Consider the following 16,671-nt stretch of genomic DNA (forward strand, 5'->3'; position numbering starts at 1 on the left):
GATGGAGCATTAACTCATTTTCAGCACTCATTTTAGATCCTACTCCTGCTTCCTCTATGACTGACACCAATGCTGAATCCAGCCCTTCACGATCCAGATACCACAGTCCACTACGCCATGTGCCAGTCCCAAGTCTCCGCCCTGTCCCCTTCTCCTGGAAGATTACCTTGGGAATATCAAAAGAGACGATGCATTTTAGTTGGAGGATGATAGAACTAATAGATAAAAGATTGACTGGAAAAGAAGGAGCATGCAAAACATTGGACAAAGTTACAGAACCAGTACAATCAACTGTACCCTTACCAACCACCGGCTGAAATGTACCATCAGCTGTTTGAATACTATCAGGCGATGCTAAGTGAGTATATGATGAGAACTCACTAGCATTACCTGTCACATGACAAGACGCACCGGAGTCGACTATCCATGCTGATGATCTGTCAGGAGACATAGAAGCAAGAGCATGTATGTCATCAGTACCTTTGTTCGGATGAGCATAGGTAGCAGTGTTGCCTCTGACGAAGAACGAAGTAGATGCCTCCGCAGTCCCATTCCTCAAATCTCCATCCCCTGCTACTTGCTGTTTTTTCCTGAGTATCGTGAGGAGAGCACGATCCTCCTCTGTAAAGACCACCTCAGCTTCTTCTTCTTCTGCTACCGTCAGATTCGCCCGATTCCCTGCTCCTCTTCCACCTCGTCGACCCCCACGGCCACGACCACGACCTCCGAACTGTCCACGTCCACCCGAATCTCCATCCTTGGATGGCTTGGTGCAAGCATGCCGTAGATGACCCACCGCACCGTGTTGTAAATGAAAACCCTAATCTTATTCATGAGATAAGATGGGCTTATATAGGCCCCTACAACTTACACATAAGCCCCTAAACATATTACTATTTCAACACTCCTCCTCAAGATGGGCGAAAGATATCCACTAAGCCCATCTTGTCACATCATCTAATCATATCTACTAAGCTAAGTCCCTTAGTCAGACAATCTGCTGCCTGATCCTTAGTTGGAACATGACTTAACTCCAGTAGTCCATTGTCCAACTTCTCTTTGATGAAGAACCTATCGATCTCGATGTGTTTGGTTCTATCATGCTGCACTGGGTTGTTGGCGATACTGATGGCTGACTTGTTATCACACCACAGCTTCATCTTGGCTCCTTGATCCAGCTTCAGCTCCATCAACATACTCTTCAACCACAACAACTCTGTAACTCCTAAGGCCATGGCCCTATACTCTGCTTCAGCTGTTGATCTCGCTACCACCGATTGCTTCTTGCTTTTCCACGAGACCAAGTTGCCTCCTACAAAGATACAATATCCTGAGGTGGATCTCCTGTCATCAGCACAGCTAGCCCAATCAGAGTCGCAATAACCCTCGATGCTCATGTGTTCATTCTTCCTGAAGATGCCCTTTTCCGGGGGCATTCTTCAAATACCTTAGAATCTGGTACACTGCGTCCATATGACCCTTCCTTGGATCATGCATGTAGCGACTCACCACGCTCACTGCAAAAGATATATCGGGACGTGTGTGACACAGATAGATCAACCTGCCCACCAGCCTTTGGTATCTGTCACGATCAACTGGTTCTCCAGCTTCAGCACCCAGCTTAAACTTCTGGTCGATCGGTGTAGTTGCAGGTTTGCAACCTAACATTCTTGTCTCTTTGAGAAGATCCAGTGTATACTTTCTCTGGGATAGGACGATCCCCTCCGCTCCTCGAGCTATCTCTATTCCAAGAAAGTATCGAAGCAAGCCAAGATCTTTCACCTCGAATTCCTTACCCAGTCTCACTTTGAGTTGGGCAATCTCCTTCTCATCATCCCTTGTAATAATCATATCATCCACATATACCGCAAGTATGGTAATGTGGTCTCCACTCCGTCGAAAGAACACAGTATGATCGGCGTTGATCTGTTGGTACCCCATACCAATCATAGCCCTTCTGAATCTGTCAAACCAAGCACTAGGAGACTGCTTCAGTCCATAGAGAGACTTCTTCAATCTGCATACCTTTCCCACTGTCTGATCTGTACCGAATCCTGGTGGTATATCCATGTATACCTCCTCCACTAGATCTCCATGAAGAAATGCATTCTTCACATCTAGTTGGTGTAGCTTCCATCCACCATTTACTGCCAGAGAGAGTAAGGTCCGAACAGTGCTCATCTTCGCCACCGGTGTAAAAGTCTCATCATAATCGATGCCATATGTCTGACTATACCCTTTTGCTTCCAGACGAGCCTTGTAGCGCTCAACTTGTCCATCTGGATTCTGCTTCACAGTGAAGACCCACTTGCACCCAACTGCTCTCTTCCCTTCTGGTAATTTTACTAACTCCCAAGTGCGGTTCTTCTCAAGAGCTCCTAGCTCCTCATGCATAGCTGCTTTCCACTTTGGGTCCTTCTTAGCAACCTGCCAATTGTTAGGTACAGTAACAGAGTCCAATGATGCAATGAATGCTCCATATGTAGGGTGGATATTAGAATATGATACAAACTGGGCAAGATCCCAACCATATCTATCGGGAGGATGTCCCGCATTGCTGCGAGTAGTCCTCCGTACTGACATTGGTGTGGGAGGAGTAAGGAGAGGAATGATATCACCTTGGGAGGAATCTGATGGTGGTGTAGGTGTCTCAGGAGTCGGGACAGGCGTTGATAAGGGACCTGACACTAGTGGCACTGTAGGTATTGTTTCCGCAATTTGCTTCCCCTTCCTACTATAGGTAAGTAGCTCTCCCTGAGCCGTGGGCCTAACACCTCTTGTCTCCTTATCCTCTTCTTCTTTATTCTCCTGCTCCTCCTCAATCAATTCTCCTTCCCAAGGAATCGTTAGAGAAATCGATTTCTCTACATTATTCATCTGCCTCTCACTATTTTCCCCTTCTCGCCTCATACTTCCAGTATTGGGCGAGTCACCAACGGATGAGGGTACCTTCTGTGTGTAATATGGCTCAAATTCACGAAAGTACACATCCATGCTCACGAACAGCCTTTTCTCCATCGGGCTCCAGCAAACATATCCCTTTTGAGTAGCAGAATATCCCACAAAAATGCACTTCACCGTTCTAGGGGCAAGCTTCCCGACGGATGGTCTGTTATCCTTCACAAAGCACACATAGCCAAATACCTTCAGTGGAAGAATCCCACCATTATCTCCTTTCAATGTCTCACACGGAGACTTCCAATCCAGTACTCTCGAGGGCATTCTGTTGATCAGCGCCGTTGCAGTCAACACTGCTTGCCCCCACAATGTTTCTGGGACATTCATGGAGATCATCATACTTCTAGCAACCTCTAAAAGATGTCTGTTCTTCCTTTCCGCTATCCCATTCTGAGCTGGTGTGTATGGACATGTAGTCTGGTGTTGTATTCCCTGAGATGACAAGTATTCTCCAAACACTCTGTTGGTGTACTCTGTCCCATTATCAGATCTCAATACCTTCACCACTGCTCCATATTGAGTCTGAACATTCCTATGAAAGTTTTGAAAGCAGCCAAACACTTAACTCTTATTCTTCATCAGGTATAACCAAGTAACGCGAGAGAAACAATCAATGAAGGTAACAAAATACTTGTATCCATTCATAGAACTTGTGGAACATGGCCCCCACACATCTGAATGTATCATATCAAATGCATGAGAACTCCTATGATCAGAACTAACATAAGAGCTTCTAGTAAGCTTTCCCAACTTACATGCATCACACACAAGTTTCTCTTTATTTACTTTCTCAAATAAAGATGGATACAACCTACTTAAAACACCGAAAGAAGTATGTCCCAAGCGTTTGTGATGAAGCATCAACACACTCTCAGCACTCATCTCAGATCCTACTCCTGCTCTCTCTACCATTGACACCAAAGTTGAATCTAGCCATTCACGATCCAGATACCACAGTCCATTATGCCATGTGCCAGTCCCAAGTCTCCGTCCTGTCCCCTTCTCCTGAAAGATCACCTTGGGAATATCAAAAGAAACAATATATTTTAGTTGGAGGATGATAGAACTAATGGATAAAAGATTGACTGGAAAGGAAGGAGCATGCAAAATATTAGACAAAGTTACAGAACCAGTACAATCGACTGTACCCTTACCAACCACCGGCTGAAATGTACCATCAGCTGTTTGAATACTATCAGGCGATGCTAAGTGAGTATATGATGAGAACTCATTAGCATTACCTGTCACATGACGAGACGCACCGGAGTCGACTATCCACTCTGATGATCTGTTGGGAGACATAGAAGCAAGAGCATGCATGTCATCAATACCTTTGGTCGGATGAGCATAGGTAGCAGTGTTGCCTCTGGCGAAGAACGAAGTGGATGCCTCCTCAGTCCCACTCCTCAAATCTCCATCCCCTGCTATTTGCTGTTTTTTCCTGAGTATCGTGAGGAGAGCACGATCCTCCTCTGTAAAGACCACCTCAGCTTCTTCTTCCTCTTCCTTGGGTGGTTTGGTGCAAGCATACCTTAGATGACCCACCGCACCGCAGTTGTAGCACTGTCGAGTCTCTCCCCTAGATCCAGTACTGCTAGAGACTGCCAGTGCTGACTTCACCACAGGAAGTCCACCTGTCTCCGCCTGCAGCCGAATGCGAGTCTCCTCCTGGATCATAGCAGAGACAGCCCCCTCAAGCGTGGGAATCTTCGGCTGAGCTAGTAGCAATGCGATTCGCTGAGTGAACTCTGATGTCAATCCCTTGAGAAACACCATAGTCCTCTCCTGTAGAAAGGCCTCCCGCTCTTTACATCCTGGGTCCTTGCAGCTAGCCCGGGGGGAAAAATGATCATAATCCAGCCACAGGCGCTCCAACTCTGTAGCATATTCCTGTACAGTCCTCTCTTCCTGGACTGTGGCGTCGATATCTTCTTTAATCTGGAATACCCTCAGGTTATTCCCCACTCCATCATATGTCCTCCTCAACTTCTCCCAGACGTCCTTCACCTTCTCAATGCCATCCACCGTGACGGCGATCGTCGGGACCAACGAGTTGAGAAGCCAGATGTACACCAACATATGAGTGGACTTCCACTCATCTCTTCCCTCTGAGTCCTCCTCCGGTTCTGTCGCCTCTCCTGTCAAGTAACCCTCCAGGTTCCTCCCTGCAAGGGTGTATCTCACCCGTCGCGACCAGCTCAGGTAAGTACTCGGTCCATCAAGCTTCAGATCGATGGTCGGAAGCTCCAACTTCTTCGATGGTTTTGTCGCGCTCTCACCAGCCGACAACTTCATCAGCTTCATCAAAGTTGACACCTCCGCGGGGTTCAACTTTTTGATGATCTCCTCCATCGAATAGGCTTCAGACCCACCACCTGTTCACCTTCTCTTCCGACCCTTGTTGTGTGCAGTAAAAATTTCGGCAGCACCTCTGCTGCACAACAAGAGTAGGATCTCAAACAAATTCTTGTTTCTCAGAGGAAACAAGAACCAAAAACAGTTTTATATCTCATCGCTGTGAGATATATACTCTTCCTGTCATCAGTTCGAGGACTGAGTCGAGGGAATCCATGCCAAACTCGAGGTTCGACAGGATGCAACGGACGGGCGGGTGATCGGAATTGAGGGGGGCTGATTCGAATGAGTGGGGGCGGCGTCTGATCGGAAGGTGGGAGGGGAGGCTGTCGGAATTAAAGGGGTTAAGATCCGAAGGAGGGGGTTTCAGAGGGGGACTAAGAAGATTTCGAGGGGGTTCTGATCGAAGGTGGGGGTTAGGTCAAAGGGCGCGGTGGCTATCTAAGAGCGAAAGGGGGGATGGATCGCTTAGATTCCCTCTGATGAAACCGGAGGAGTGGGGACCGGAGGGGGTGAGTGGCACGGATGAGGTGCAGCGGGTGGGGGGTCGGCACCGATGAGAATGGGGATTGGGGGGGCGGCGGCTAGGGCTAGGGTTTGGGTGGAGGCTCTGATACCAAGTTGAAATAGAAACCCTAATCTTATTCATGAGATAACATGGGCTTATATAGGCCCCTACAACTTACAAATAAGCCCCTAAACCTATTAATATTTCAACAGTGACAACTATTTTTGTGATGAAAATGCACTAGTTGACTAAAATGAAACCCCAAATATATGTAAAAGGGTACTCGACTTGCTAATTTATGCCACTCGGTATTTCTTTGGGGTCTTTACAGAAACTTTTAGGTTTTAGACTTTGGGATCCACAATTAAATTATGAGAGAGATGTAATAAAGGTTCTAGTTAAATCTCTTTTATTACTTTGATATCTTCACTGATATGGAAATATGATCTCCAAGTTGATTCAGACTTGAAAACTTGTCAGCTAAGTTGTATGGATACGGGTACAAGAACAACAAATTTGTAAAATGTAGGGTATAGGGACATAGCTATATATATGTATGTTATAAATAATTATCTGTGTTAAGATTAATAATTTACATAAGGTCAGTATTGTTTTTTCATTTACATAAGATCAATATATAAAAAGAGATGTGAAGTGTAGAATATATGTCTAAGAAGTGCATGAGTATTTTAAATTAAAACATGCATTATATAATTGAGTATATGCATGAACAAACATATGCATACATTAAAGAAGTGCCCATGGTGTTTGGGTATTGGTATGGGTACAAGCACGTGTCGGGTATGGGTATGGCTTCCCAATAGAAGTACCCAGGTAACACAGCTTGTCACATGTTGTCGGACTCCTGATTTTTTTGGAAGAGTTTGTGACTAGAACTCCTTTGACCTGGTTTACAATCAGACTATTGAAAAAGCTTCATGAAAAAACTCTCATTTTTTTTTCTGATTACTCCATCTTCCCTCTCCTATCTCTCTCCATAAATTTCTAAATATCTTTGTAGCATGTATTAAATTCAATATATTATTTTGTACAGTGGCGATTCTGTATCCGTTGAAGGTGGAATTCCAACGTCAGACAAAATTGAAAGGTTGAGGTCTCTTAGGTTTACTACAACGCCTGTGAAGGTCAGAGCTATTTTCAATATTTATCTTACAGTGATAGGCGTGGCTTATTGTTGATTTTTTATGTGTAAAGTTACACTAGATTTGTTTCTTTTGTGATAACTTAAGTGATTTAACAATATTTCACAGTAATTGCATAATATACAGATCAACTGCATCAAGAAAATTACTTTTCTGTTTTATTGACGACTTACGTAATTTCTGCATTATGTTATTCTTGATAGAATTGCATAATTCAGCTTCTCTTTTCTATTCTTTATGTGAGCATTATTTTTTGGTGATATAATTCACAGTAGATATTGACCATCATTGTATGTTGTTTCTCTATTTATTTAACTAATACAGCATGTGTTTTTTTATGTTAATTATTATTGTGTTCTTGTAAGAAATTTAAATGGCTTTCTACACGAGCCAGATATTTACATGATGTTTTAGTTTTCACAGAGGAGGCCTTTTGCTTCACAAGAACATGTTCCGCTCTGCTATCCTGAAGTTGTTCTGTGCGTGGAGATTTATCACAATAAGACTAGTTCTAAAAAGGTATCAAATTTCTTTGTCAATAAATTGAATGCTGGACCTTTTGCGTTATTTGTACATTTAGATAATATCATGAAACTTATGACATTGAAATTGTTTCCTTTTAAACATCTGGGTAGAGACGCACTGGGAAGAACTCGAGGTTATGTACAATACTACAATTATCACCATTCTACTTAATCTCCTTTTTAATCTGCTAATAAATGTATCATGCTTGTGAAACAAGTTCTACATTGCATATGCAACTTTGATATCAAGATACCATCATGGTGCCTGAGAAAAAGTTAGGATTCTTTGGCCAAGCTCAACTCATCAACCTGAAGTTGACTTTGATATATTACCTTCTATCCTCATTTACTTCCCATCCAAGATAGCCACACCTTAACATCGTAACCCATTTGCTATATTCCTTTTGCTGGAATCATGGTCTAGGTGCTTTGTAATATTGCATTACATATCCGTGTTATTGTGCTTAAGCCTTAGATGTATTGTGAGCTGGATCACTCTGTATGCCGTCACTACTGTATATCCATTCCTCAGTGAATTATGTGGCGGAAACTTTTTGCATATTACTAAATGAGGTCGCGTTCCATGGTGTTCTTTAAAATCATGAAATATATAAGTCGGGAATTATTTTTTGATTTTAGCACATAATTTCTAGACTGAGTTTATCTGTAATATGCAGATTAATCTTTCCATGTCCAGATGTTTGCATTTGAGTCTTCAACTTGCATTCTGCCCTAGAGATGAGTGCATTCCATATATAAATTCTATCACCATTTTGGCTAGAACATATTTTGCCTCAGACTGTAATACATTCAAATATGACCTCTTTCCTTGATCTCTCATTTTCCATAGTCTGCTTACTTTTTGGAGATTCAATGTATTGCTTATTGGTTGCATGAGGTTTGAGCTATCAATAACCTATGTAAGTACTTGCCAATGAAGCTTCTAGGTTCTATTGTGATGTCCTCTTATGACACTTCCTTTATCAGGAGTATGCAACATCACATTCCAATACACTCACGGAGGGTTTTGCCTGGTTAAAAGACTGGTCTACCTTCTTGAACTTTGGTTGTGCCATATAGATGAATGCTTGGGGTAAATGGTGACAGGTTAAATTTGTCCATCCCTTAATCACAGTTTAGTGACTGAGGTTAATTAATAAATTAAAATTTTACAATATTATTAACTTTCCATTCTTGATAATATATTTTACATTGGTCTACATCGTTAAGAAGACAGGTAACTGTAATGATATTCTTCCGATGCTGATAATCTACTTGTGAAAATAGTTTTATTTCTGGCCTATTTTCCCCTATTTTGGTTGGCGCAGCCTAGACCCTCTTAAGGAATACATATGCTACCATCTGCAAGATTAGCTCTTAGATATGAAACAATAAACCCCTGGATCCCCCTCCAGAGCAAGGGATTATTCTGCTGTACTCCCTTCATTATCTTCCCAATATGTTTGATTATGTAAGATGTGTATTGTGCCACCCAATCATAAATTTTTAGCATTTGTCAATGCTTTTGTGCATAATACTTGGGAGTCTTTGTGCTAAGCGAGAATTGTTGCAGCTGAAATCACTGCCTAAATGCTTTTAAAGCAGTTACGAAATGACGTGCACTCCAAAGACCCACCGATTTTATTAGAGGAAGAGATATCTTCTCCAACTAGCCTACTCCTGGTTTTAGTACTTGTCCAGTGCAGTGTTCCTGCTAAAAAATTTATACCTACCTTTCTTCATGAGCCAACATAGAGCTATTAAAGTGCAATTTGACCGCCTCCAGAATTGTCGCTCATTGGTCAATAATAAAGAAGGTTGATTTGAGTGTAGGCCACCCAAGGTTTACTAGTTATCAGGCAAGTTAATATAATCAAATAGCTTCAAACAACAAGAAAAAGGTGAGTGATATAAGAATGCGTTCCTTATGAATAAAAATATCTACTCATAGCCTTCCAGAGCTACACAAGTTCTCACAGTTTGGTAAACTGCTATGGTTTCTTCTAGCCAAGTTAGAGGATCAAATGTTAGCAATTCATTTTACTCTGATGGATTTTGGCGTGTTCAAGATATAGGCTGATGTTAAGCAATCATGTTCATTGCTTTCCTATTACGTGCAATATCTGATGCGTAGTAACATAGTGGAACTCCCAAATCTACTTGTCAAATAAAAGCCGTAATTGGACTAGTACTTGTTTTCACATCATACATATCCTCTTGGATTTGTTTGCCTCGCGTCTTAGTTGTTGTAAATGCTTTCTTGACGCCCATAGTACTGCTGGATTTCTTTGCCTTGGACTAGGTATTCCCCATCCTCTACTGTCAGGTACTTGATTTTTACTCTGAGGCATAGTTTATTTGACATTTGATGAGAAGCAAATTATGAATTGTAATGTATGTCTGTTACTGAATTCCGGATGTATTTAATTTATAGATTTTGGACTGTGATTGCCCACTTCTCGGCCTAAGTTTATATGCATGCATCAACCATGAATTTCTCATCTAACTTAAGCTTCTGTTTTTCCCATTTGTATTTGTTAACCATGTCTATCAAATTAGAAAGCTCATTAACTTCCATTACTCATATTTCTTTTTTACATACTGGATATTATAGTGGATACTATAGCGATCATGCGGAGGGAAAAAACACACGCAACCACACAAATTCTTATACATATGTATATTTGATTATATTGCAAGTAGAAGTGCTTTAATCACTTTTGGAATTTTCTATGGTTTCATGCAGACCCAGGAGTTTTTAGTTCTAGGAAGCCAGATTCTTTCTGACTTGAGGGATAATATCTATTGTTTGACGGATAAATTAATGCAGACAGCAGGACAGCATGATCCTTCTGGATATTTCCTCATTGAAGTATGGCCCTTATACTTGTCTTTGCCTCCATATAGCCATTAGTATTGAGCCCATTTCATGTTGAAGACATTACTTCTTATAAATTCTCTTCTCTTGCAGAATACTTTTTGCAATGACCTGCGAGATCCTTCTGCTACTGATTATAGTTTACCTATATTTGACTGGCTTAAGAACAGCAAAAATGAGGCTACTGAAAAGTGGGAAGTCATAACGTCAGGAGAATTGAAGAAAATGCAGAAGGAATTGCTAGGGCATGCGGATGCCTCAAATTTTCCTAACTTCAAATCTGTATACATGCACAAAACACGCTTTTCTGACTTGCAATTTCGGCTGGGTGCTGGTTACCTTTATTGTCATCAGGTAATTCACATCTCAATTCATTTTACATGGCATGCCAAGGGTCAGATGCAACTTTAAAACTGGGCCAGGTTTGAACATGGTCCAGTTAAAAGAGTGTTTTCTTGATTGTCAAAAATGGATCAGAAATGGTCTACTTTGTTCTAGTTCAATTTTGGGCCTTTAGATGGTTCGGTTCAGAACCGGTACTGGGGCCAAACTTGGCCAATTTCTAACGAGTTGCCAAACACAGGCTCTGTTTGGCAACTAGAAAAGGAAACTAGGCAAAGTCTAGTTTTGCTTGAACTAGGCCAAACATGGGAGTCTGTGTTTAGTAACTCCAAAGAACTAGTTTTGGTGGGTACAGGTATGCCAAACACTGCTTTTCAGTTTGGCAAAAATTGGGCCACATGAACTATTTTTTCAGTTTAAATTCTAGCCATTAAACTAGTTCTCTTTTGGACCAACCCTTGCATGGACCAATTCTAACCTAGTTGGGAAAAAACTAGTTCAAATTCAATCTTATTATGGAATTCCCAAACACTGCTAAGGGTAGAATTTGAACTAAAGAAAACTAGTTCAACTTTGGCCCAGTTATTACCAAGCTAAAAATTAGCTTTTGGCCAAGGTTGTATCCACTTAAACTGGTTTTGTTGAGTTGCCTAACACACCTTATCATATATACTCAAGGAATACAGTTACTGGCATCACTTTGAAACCTACCCGATGACTCACATGACATCTGATATAGAAAAAGGAGGCGTTTGTGAGGCTACCTTTTGAGTTGTGTTGGTACTACGGGGTTATTTACAGCATTACTCATTTTAAACGTTTTCTATAATGTCATGATTGACCACAAAACTTATGGTGAGTCTGGACTCTTCCTGTTATTTTAAATGGAAAAATGATTATGGATGTGCAAGTATAGGATGTGCTAGCACTGCTGAACAACTTGCCACTATGGATTTTAACCAGCTCATCTTTGTAGCAAACTAGACATCACACTATTTCTTCCCCCTCCAAGAAGTTAAAAGTTTTGCTGATATGTGCGAAATTTATATGTTCTTTCAGGCCAAACATGAGAAATACCCCCTTAACTTGGACGATGATTAGATTACTCCTCACAACTTTCAAAATATCAGAAAACCTCCTTGAGTTAGAGTTTATCAGATATCCCCCTTTAACTTAAAGATTTTATCAGAAATCTCCCCTAACAGTGTTAATAACAACTTTCATTGGCAAAAATATTCTCTACTTAACCCACTCACGTGAAAATTTTAGTTGAGCTCTGTTTTTTTTTTGTTTTTTTTTGGGGGAGGGGGGGGGGGGGAATTTTTTTTTTTTTTTCATTCTTAGGGTGTAATTTTTTTTATTGTTTCATACTTAAAGGGAGTTTTCTGATATTTTGAAAGTTATCGGGGGTTATCTGATAATAATTCTAAGTTAAGTGGTTTTCCTGATAATGGGCCATTCTTTCATTATAAACTTTTTCTAAATATACTACAAAGTACCATTCCATCTGCACTATTACCATGCCACCTGAGGTGTGTTCATTTTCAGAACAAGTTGTCTAGACCATCTTCACAAGACAGCTACATTATACCTGTTCAGATAGCTAGTTATGGAGCAATGAAAGTAAATTTGCATGTCAATTTCACAAGACAGCTACATTATACCTGTTCAGATAGCTAGTTATGGAGCAACGAAAGTACATTTGCATGTCAATTTGATCTTTACATAGAGTTATATCTAGTCCAGTTAAAATTCGGAGAGGTAATTAAAAAAAGAAAAGAAACAAGTCTGCTTCGAATATGAATGAAATCATCCAACCTATGATTTTTGTCCCGCAGGGTAATTGCAAGCATACAATTGTGGTAAGAGACATGAGATTGGTCCACCCTGAGGATGCACAGAATGGGGCGGACTACCCGCTGCTAACATTCCAAATCCAGCCCCGTTACAGAAAATGCGAAGTCTGTAAAATTTTTCAGGCGACGAAGATGACAGTGGATGACAAGTGGGCCGAAAAGAACCCTTGCTACTTTTGTATTAAGTGCTATTTCCTGCTTCATTATAAGGAGGATGGTTCTCTGTTGTATCCTCATTCTGTGTTTGATTATTATCATGAATGAATCAAACCTGAGCTCAAAGCCTCAAACTGACGGTTTCATTCTTTTTATTACTATTATTTTGGCAGCATAGTCATGATTAATTTTAAAATGCAATTTTGGTATACATGAAAAATGCAAGGCGTTGTGTACCAGCTAGAATTTTGAAGTCAAGTAAAGTATCGTTTATTCGTTTTCTTTCGAAAGTATATTTTCTGTAGACTCTGATGTGGCCATAGTAGCCATGGTGGGGTCAGTTGCCTACTGTAGCCATAAAACTTATTTCATCCAAATTCTATGACAAAACTTCCACTTGTCCAATGTCAACGCATTATTGTAACAAACCAAGTCAACCAGCCAAACTTAGCTCTTATCCCTATAAGAACATTCTATCCTCGTTGCCTTTCCTCCGAAACATAATTATAACTTGATTATGGCATGTATTGAGGGTCAACCTCCGAAACATAAATTATAACTTGATCATGGCATGTATTGAGGGACACAATGAAGGAAATAAATTCTTCAAGGGAAGGGGTTTCCCTAAAACACTACTCCCATCAAGAGCATGCCAAGGCAACGTATTTGAATAAGCAGGGTACGAGGAAGCAGTCAATGCCATGCAATAGCTCTGATAAACAATGTTTAGTTTAATTATTTATTTTCAGTAGATACTTCAAGATATCTTTTTAGACATTTTATCTATTTTTGATGACCGTGTTTGAGCTGATACTTATTTTGGATATTGAAGTTTACCTATCTAGTAGACTAGGAGCTATGGATATTCGATCATTTTTTTTCTAGTTTCCGCTTTGTTATTTGTTGTGATAATGATGTTATTATGATGAGACCTGTACTTTTATGTATACTAGTTTTTACACACGTGCAATGCACGTGATTTAATACCATGATTAAGTATTTTTGGCAGTTTGTGCTCATTTTTTTCTTTAAACTCTTACATCCCGATTATTTTTTTATGTTTGTTTAAATGGGATACACCCAATTTAAATTTTTATGTTGATATTTGAATTAACAAAAAACAAATATAATTTAAAAATAATTTGAATTTTCATATTATTTTTGACCGATATGAAACTAAACTTTATTTGAGAAAGTATAACATTGCAAAGTGAAAAATATTAAAATAGTGTTATACAAGGAAGGTGAATATTTAAAACCAATATGGCAAAATGATTGATTTAAAGTATGTTAAAACGATGCAAAAGAGAATATGAAGTTTATTCCTAATCATTGATAGACTTCATAAAAAAATATAAATTAAAGATTAATGCTAACTCTAGTATACTTTTATATGATAAAAACATCCACATAAGAATATAAAAGTACTGAAAAAAATTCATGAAACTCCCTTCTAAAGATTCCTAATTTCACTCAAAATAATTAAACTATTCTATAAAATATTCATAAAATATTATTTTTATTTCTTCTATTTTATTTTTTATTGAGTTAAGATCAATCCTTCTTCAGGTTTATCATTTATCATTTCTCGGATAATTCTAGAGTATTGTCTTCATCATCTACATCAATTGTGACATCAGGCTAATTTTGTATTTTTTATGCTATTATCTTTCCTAGGCTCGTTAATTTTTTATCATCTCATTTAACTTTACAAAGAAGTCAAATGTACTTATGATGTTCAACACAAACTGCTCAAAATATAGACTTTGATTTTTTTTCTATTTCAATGAGAATAAATATTAATTTCATATATATAAAATTCTTTGTGTTCCTAATTTATTACTTAAATAAATTAGAAGCTATCTCTTTATTTTCCTCTAAAATGAATTCTTCTGATGTGCATCCAATAAGAATTTCTGTTATTTCAATAATATTACCTTTGCTCTATCCCTGTCATTTTCCATAAAGATCTAAACTAAATACCTGCATTATTCATTACCAATTTCTCTTAGATTATAATATTAATATTTAATTTGAAGAACACAGTATGGAATTTATGAATACTTACTAATTTTTCTTATGTCTTCCATGGAGATTTTTTCTTTGATTAGGATAAAGTTATTAAATTATTTTTTAATGTAACTCATTCAGTGCTTCATTAATAGATATGTCTTATGTTAATGCCAATTCAAGTGATTCATTGACGTTTTCTGAATTTTAGATTTATTTCCATCACTTTCCCATTTGCAATGGAAATAACTCAATTCTTTTAAAGTTATCAATACTTCATGTATTATAATATGTTATCTACTTGTAATTTCTTTATCTTAACAAACTAATATCATTTTTATGTTTTATATATTTTATTAATATTAGTTTTTTTAAATTGTTAAGCTAATCATGGTTCACATAGGATTAGGATAAGATATTAATATTTTTAAAAAATTTATCCATTAACTGGATGTTTTTAATCAATTCTTATTGTTTTTTTACCAGTATCAACTTAGACTATTCTTAGATGCTGAAAATGGATAGTAAATCCCTAAATTAGAAATTTTAATATATATATATATATGAAAAATACCAAACAATTACACTTATCTTTGCCAAGTTTTAAAATTTTAGCCCATTTTTGTGGTTTTGAACTTTGAGGGTGTGATTTATAATTTTTAAAATTTTGAAAGAGTTTTTAAAAAAAATTAATTTTAAGTTTGGTAGTTGTAAATTCTATGTTTTATGTGTTGGTGGTAAATTTTTAAATGTTAGTATATTTCTTGTAACTCTAAAATTTTGAGGGTATCTTTTGCAATTATTAAAATTATAGATTAATTTTGAAAAATATTAAATTTCAGCGGTCTACCAATCGACGAATTTGATGTGTGCTAGTTAAATTTTTTGAAAATTTAGAGATTTTTTTTACGATTTTTAAATTTTGAAGGAGTTTTTAAAAAATTTTGAGGTTAATTTTGGCAAATTTTAATTTTTTAGGTGTCTAAGGGTAATATCTTGAATTCATCTTATTTTATTTACAAATTTTAGAATTTTAGGGTGGCTTTTTATAATTTGAACTTTTAAAGGTGTTTTTATAATTTTTGAGATATTGAGGGTGTTAATTAAAAAATTTAAATTTAAATGTCAAAAATTTTAGGTGTATCATGGTAATCTCTTGAATTTATCTGTGTTGTTTGTAAGTTTTAAAATTTTAGAATTGTAATGTGCTTGTCTGTAATTTAAACTTTTAAGGGTGTTTCTATAATTTTTGAGACATTGAGGTGTTAACTGTAAATTTTAAATTCTTTGCAAACTAATGTTAATTTTTTAATTTCATGTTTTTTATTTTATGTTTTGAGACATTTGGATGAGTTTTATAGTTTTGAACTTTTCAGGGTCTTTTATTCAATTTTAAAACTTTTTATGATTTTTTTGCAATACTTATAAATATTATTAACGTCAAAGATTAAAGTTTCTAAATTAAAATCAATTAATGCTAAGGTATAATATTATAGTGTTTTATCATTTCTATGGATTTAAACATCTATCAATTAATGTTACGAATGTATTTTGGCTACCCCAACTTATTACTAAAATTATATGAAATTACTTTAATTTATATAGTGCCGATAATTTTTAATCTATAATATTTTTAAAAATTTTATCCATTAACCGGATGTTTTTAATCAATTCTTATTGTTTTTGTTTACCAGTATCAACTTAGACTATTCTTAGATGCTGAAAATGGATAGTAAATCCCTAAATTAGAAATTTTAATATATATATATATGAAAAATACCAAACAATTACACTTTTCTTTGCCAAGTTTTAAAATTTTAGCCCATTTTTGTGGTTTTGAACTTTGAGGGTGTGATTTATAATTTTTAAAATTTTGAAAGAGTTTTTTAAAAAATTTACTTTTAAGTTTGGTAGTTGTAAA

The 16,671-nt window shown here is 37.5% G+C and overlaps 1 protein-coding gene across 1 annotated transcript; it reads left to right on the top strand.

The window, feature by feature from the left end:
- Window positions 1-6,854: 6,854 nt before the first annotated feature.
- Window positions 6,855-12,951, top strand: LOC109827033 (snRNA-activating protein complex subunit). Its single transcript, XM_020394001.1, has 5 exons — window positions 6,855-6,966; window positions 7,399-7,503; window positions 10,255-10,380; window positions 10,480-10,740; window positions 12,567-12,951. Exons 3-5 carry the CDS (start codon window positions 10,333-10,335, stop codon window positions 12,846-12,848), a joined length of 591 nt encoding a protein of 196 aa, XP_020249590.1. The 5' UTR covers window positions 6,855-6,966; window positions 7,399-7,503; window positions 10,255-10,332; the 3' UTR covers window positions 12,849-12,951.
- The last annotated feature ends 3,720 nt before the right edge of the window (window positions 12,952-16,671 follow it).

This window comes from Asparagus officinalis, unplaced genomic scaffold (assembly GCF_001876935.1).
Source record: "Asparagus officinalis unplaced genomic scaffold, Aspof.V1 AsparagusV1_Un3, whole genome shotgun sequence".
Lineage (NCBI taxonomy): Eukaryota > Viridiplantae > Streptophyta > Magnoliopsida > Asparagales > Asparagaceae > Asparagus > Asparagus officinalis.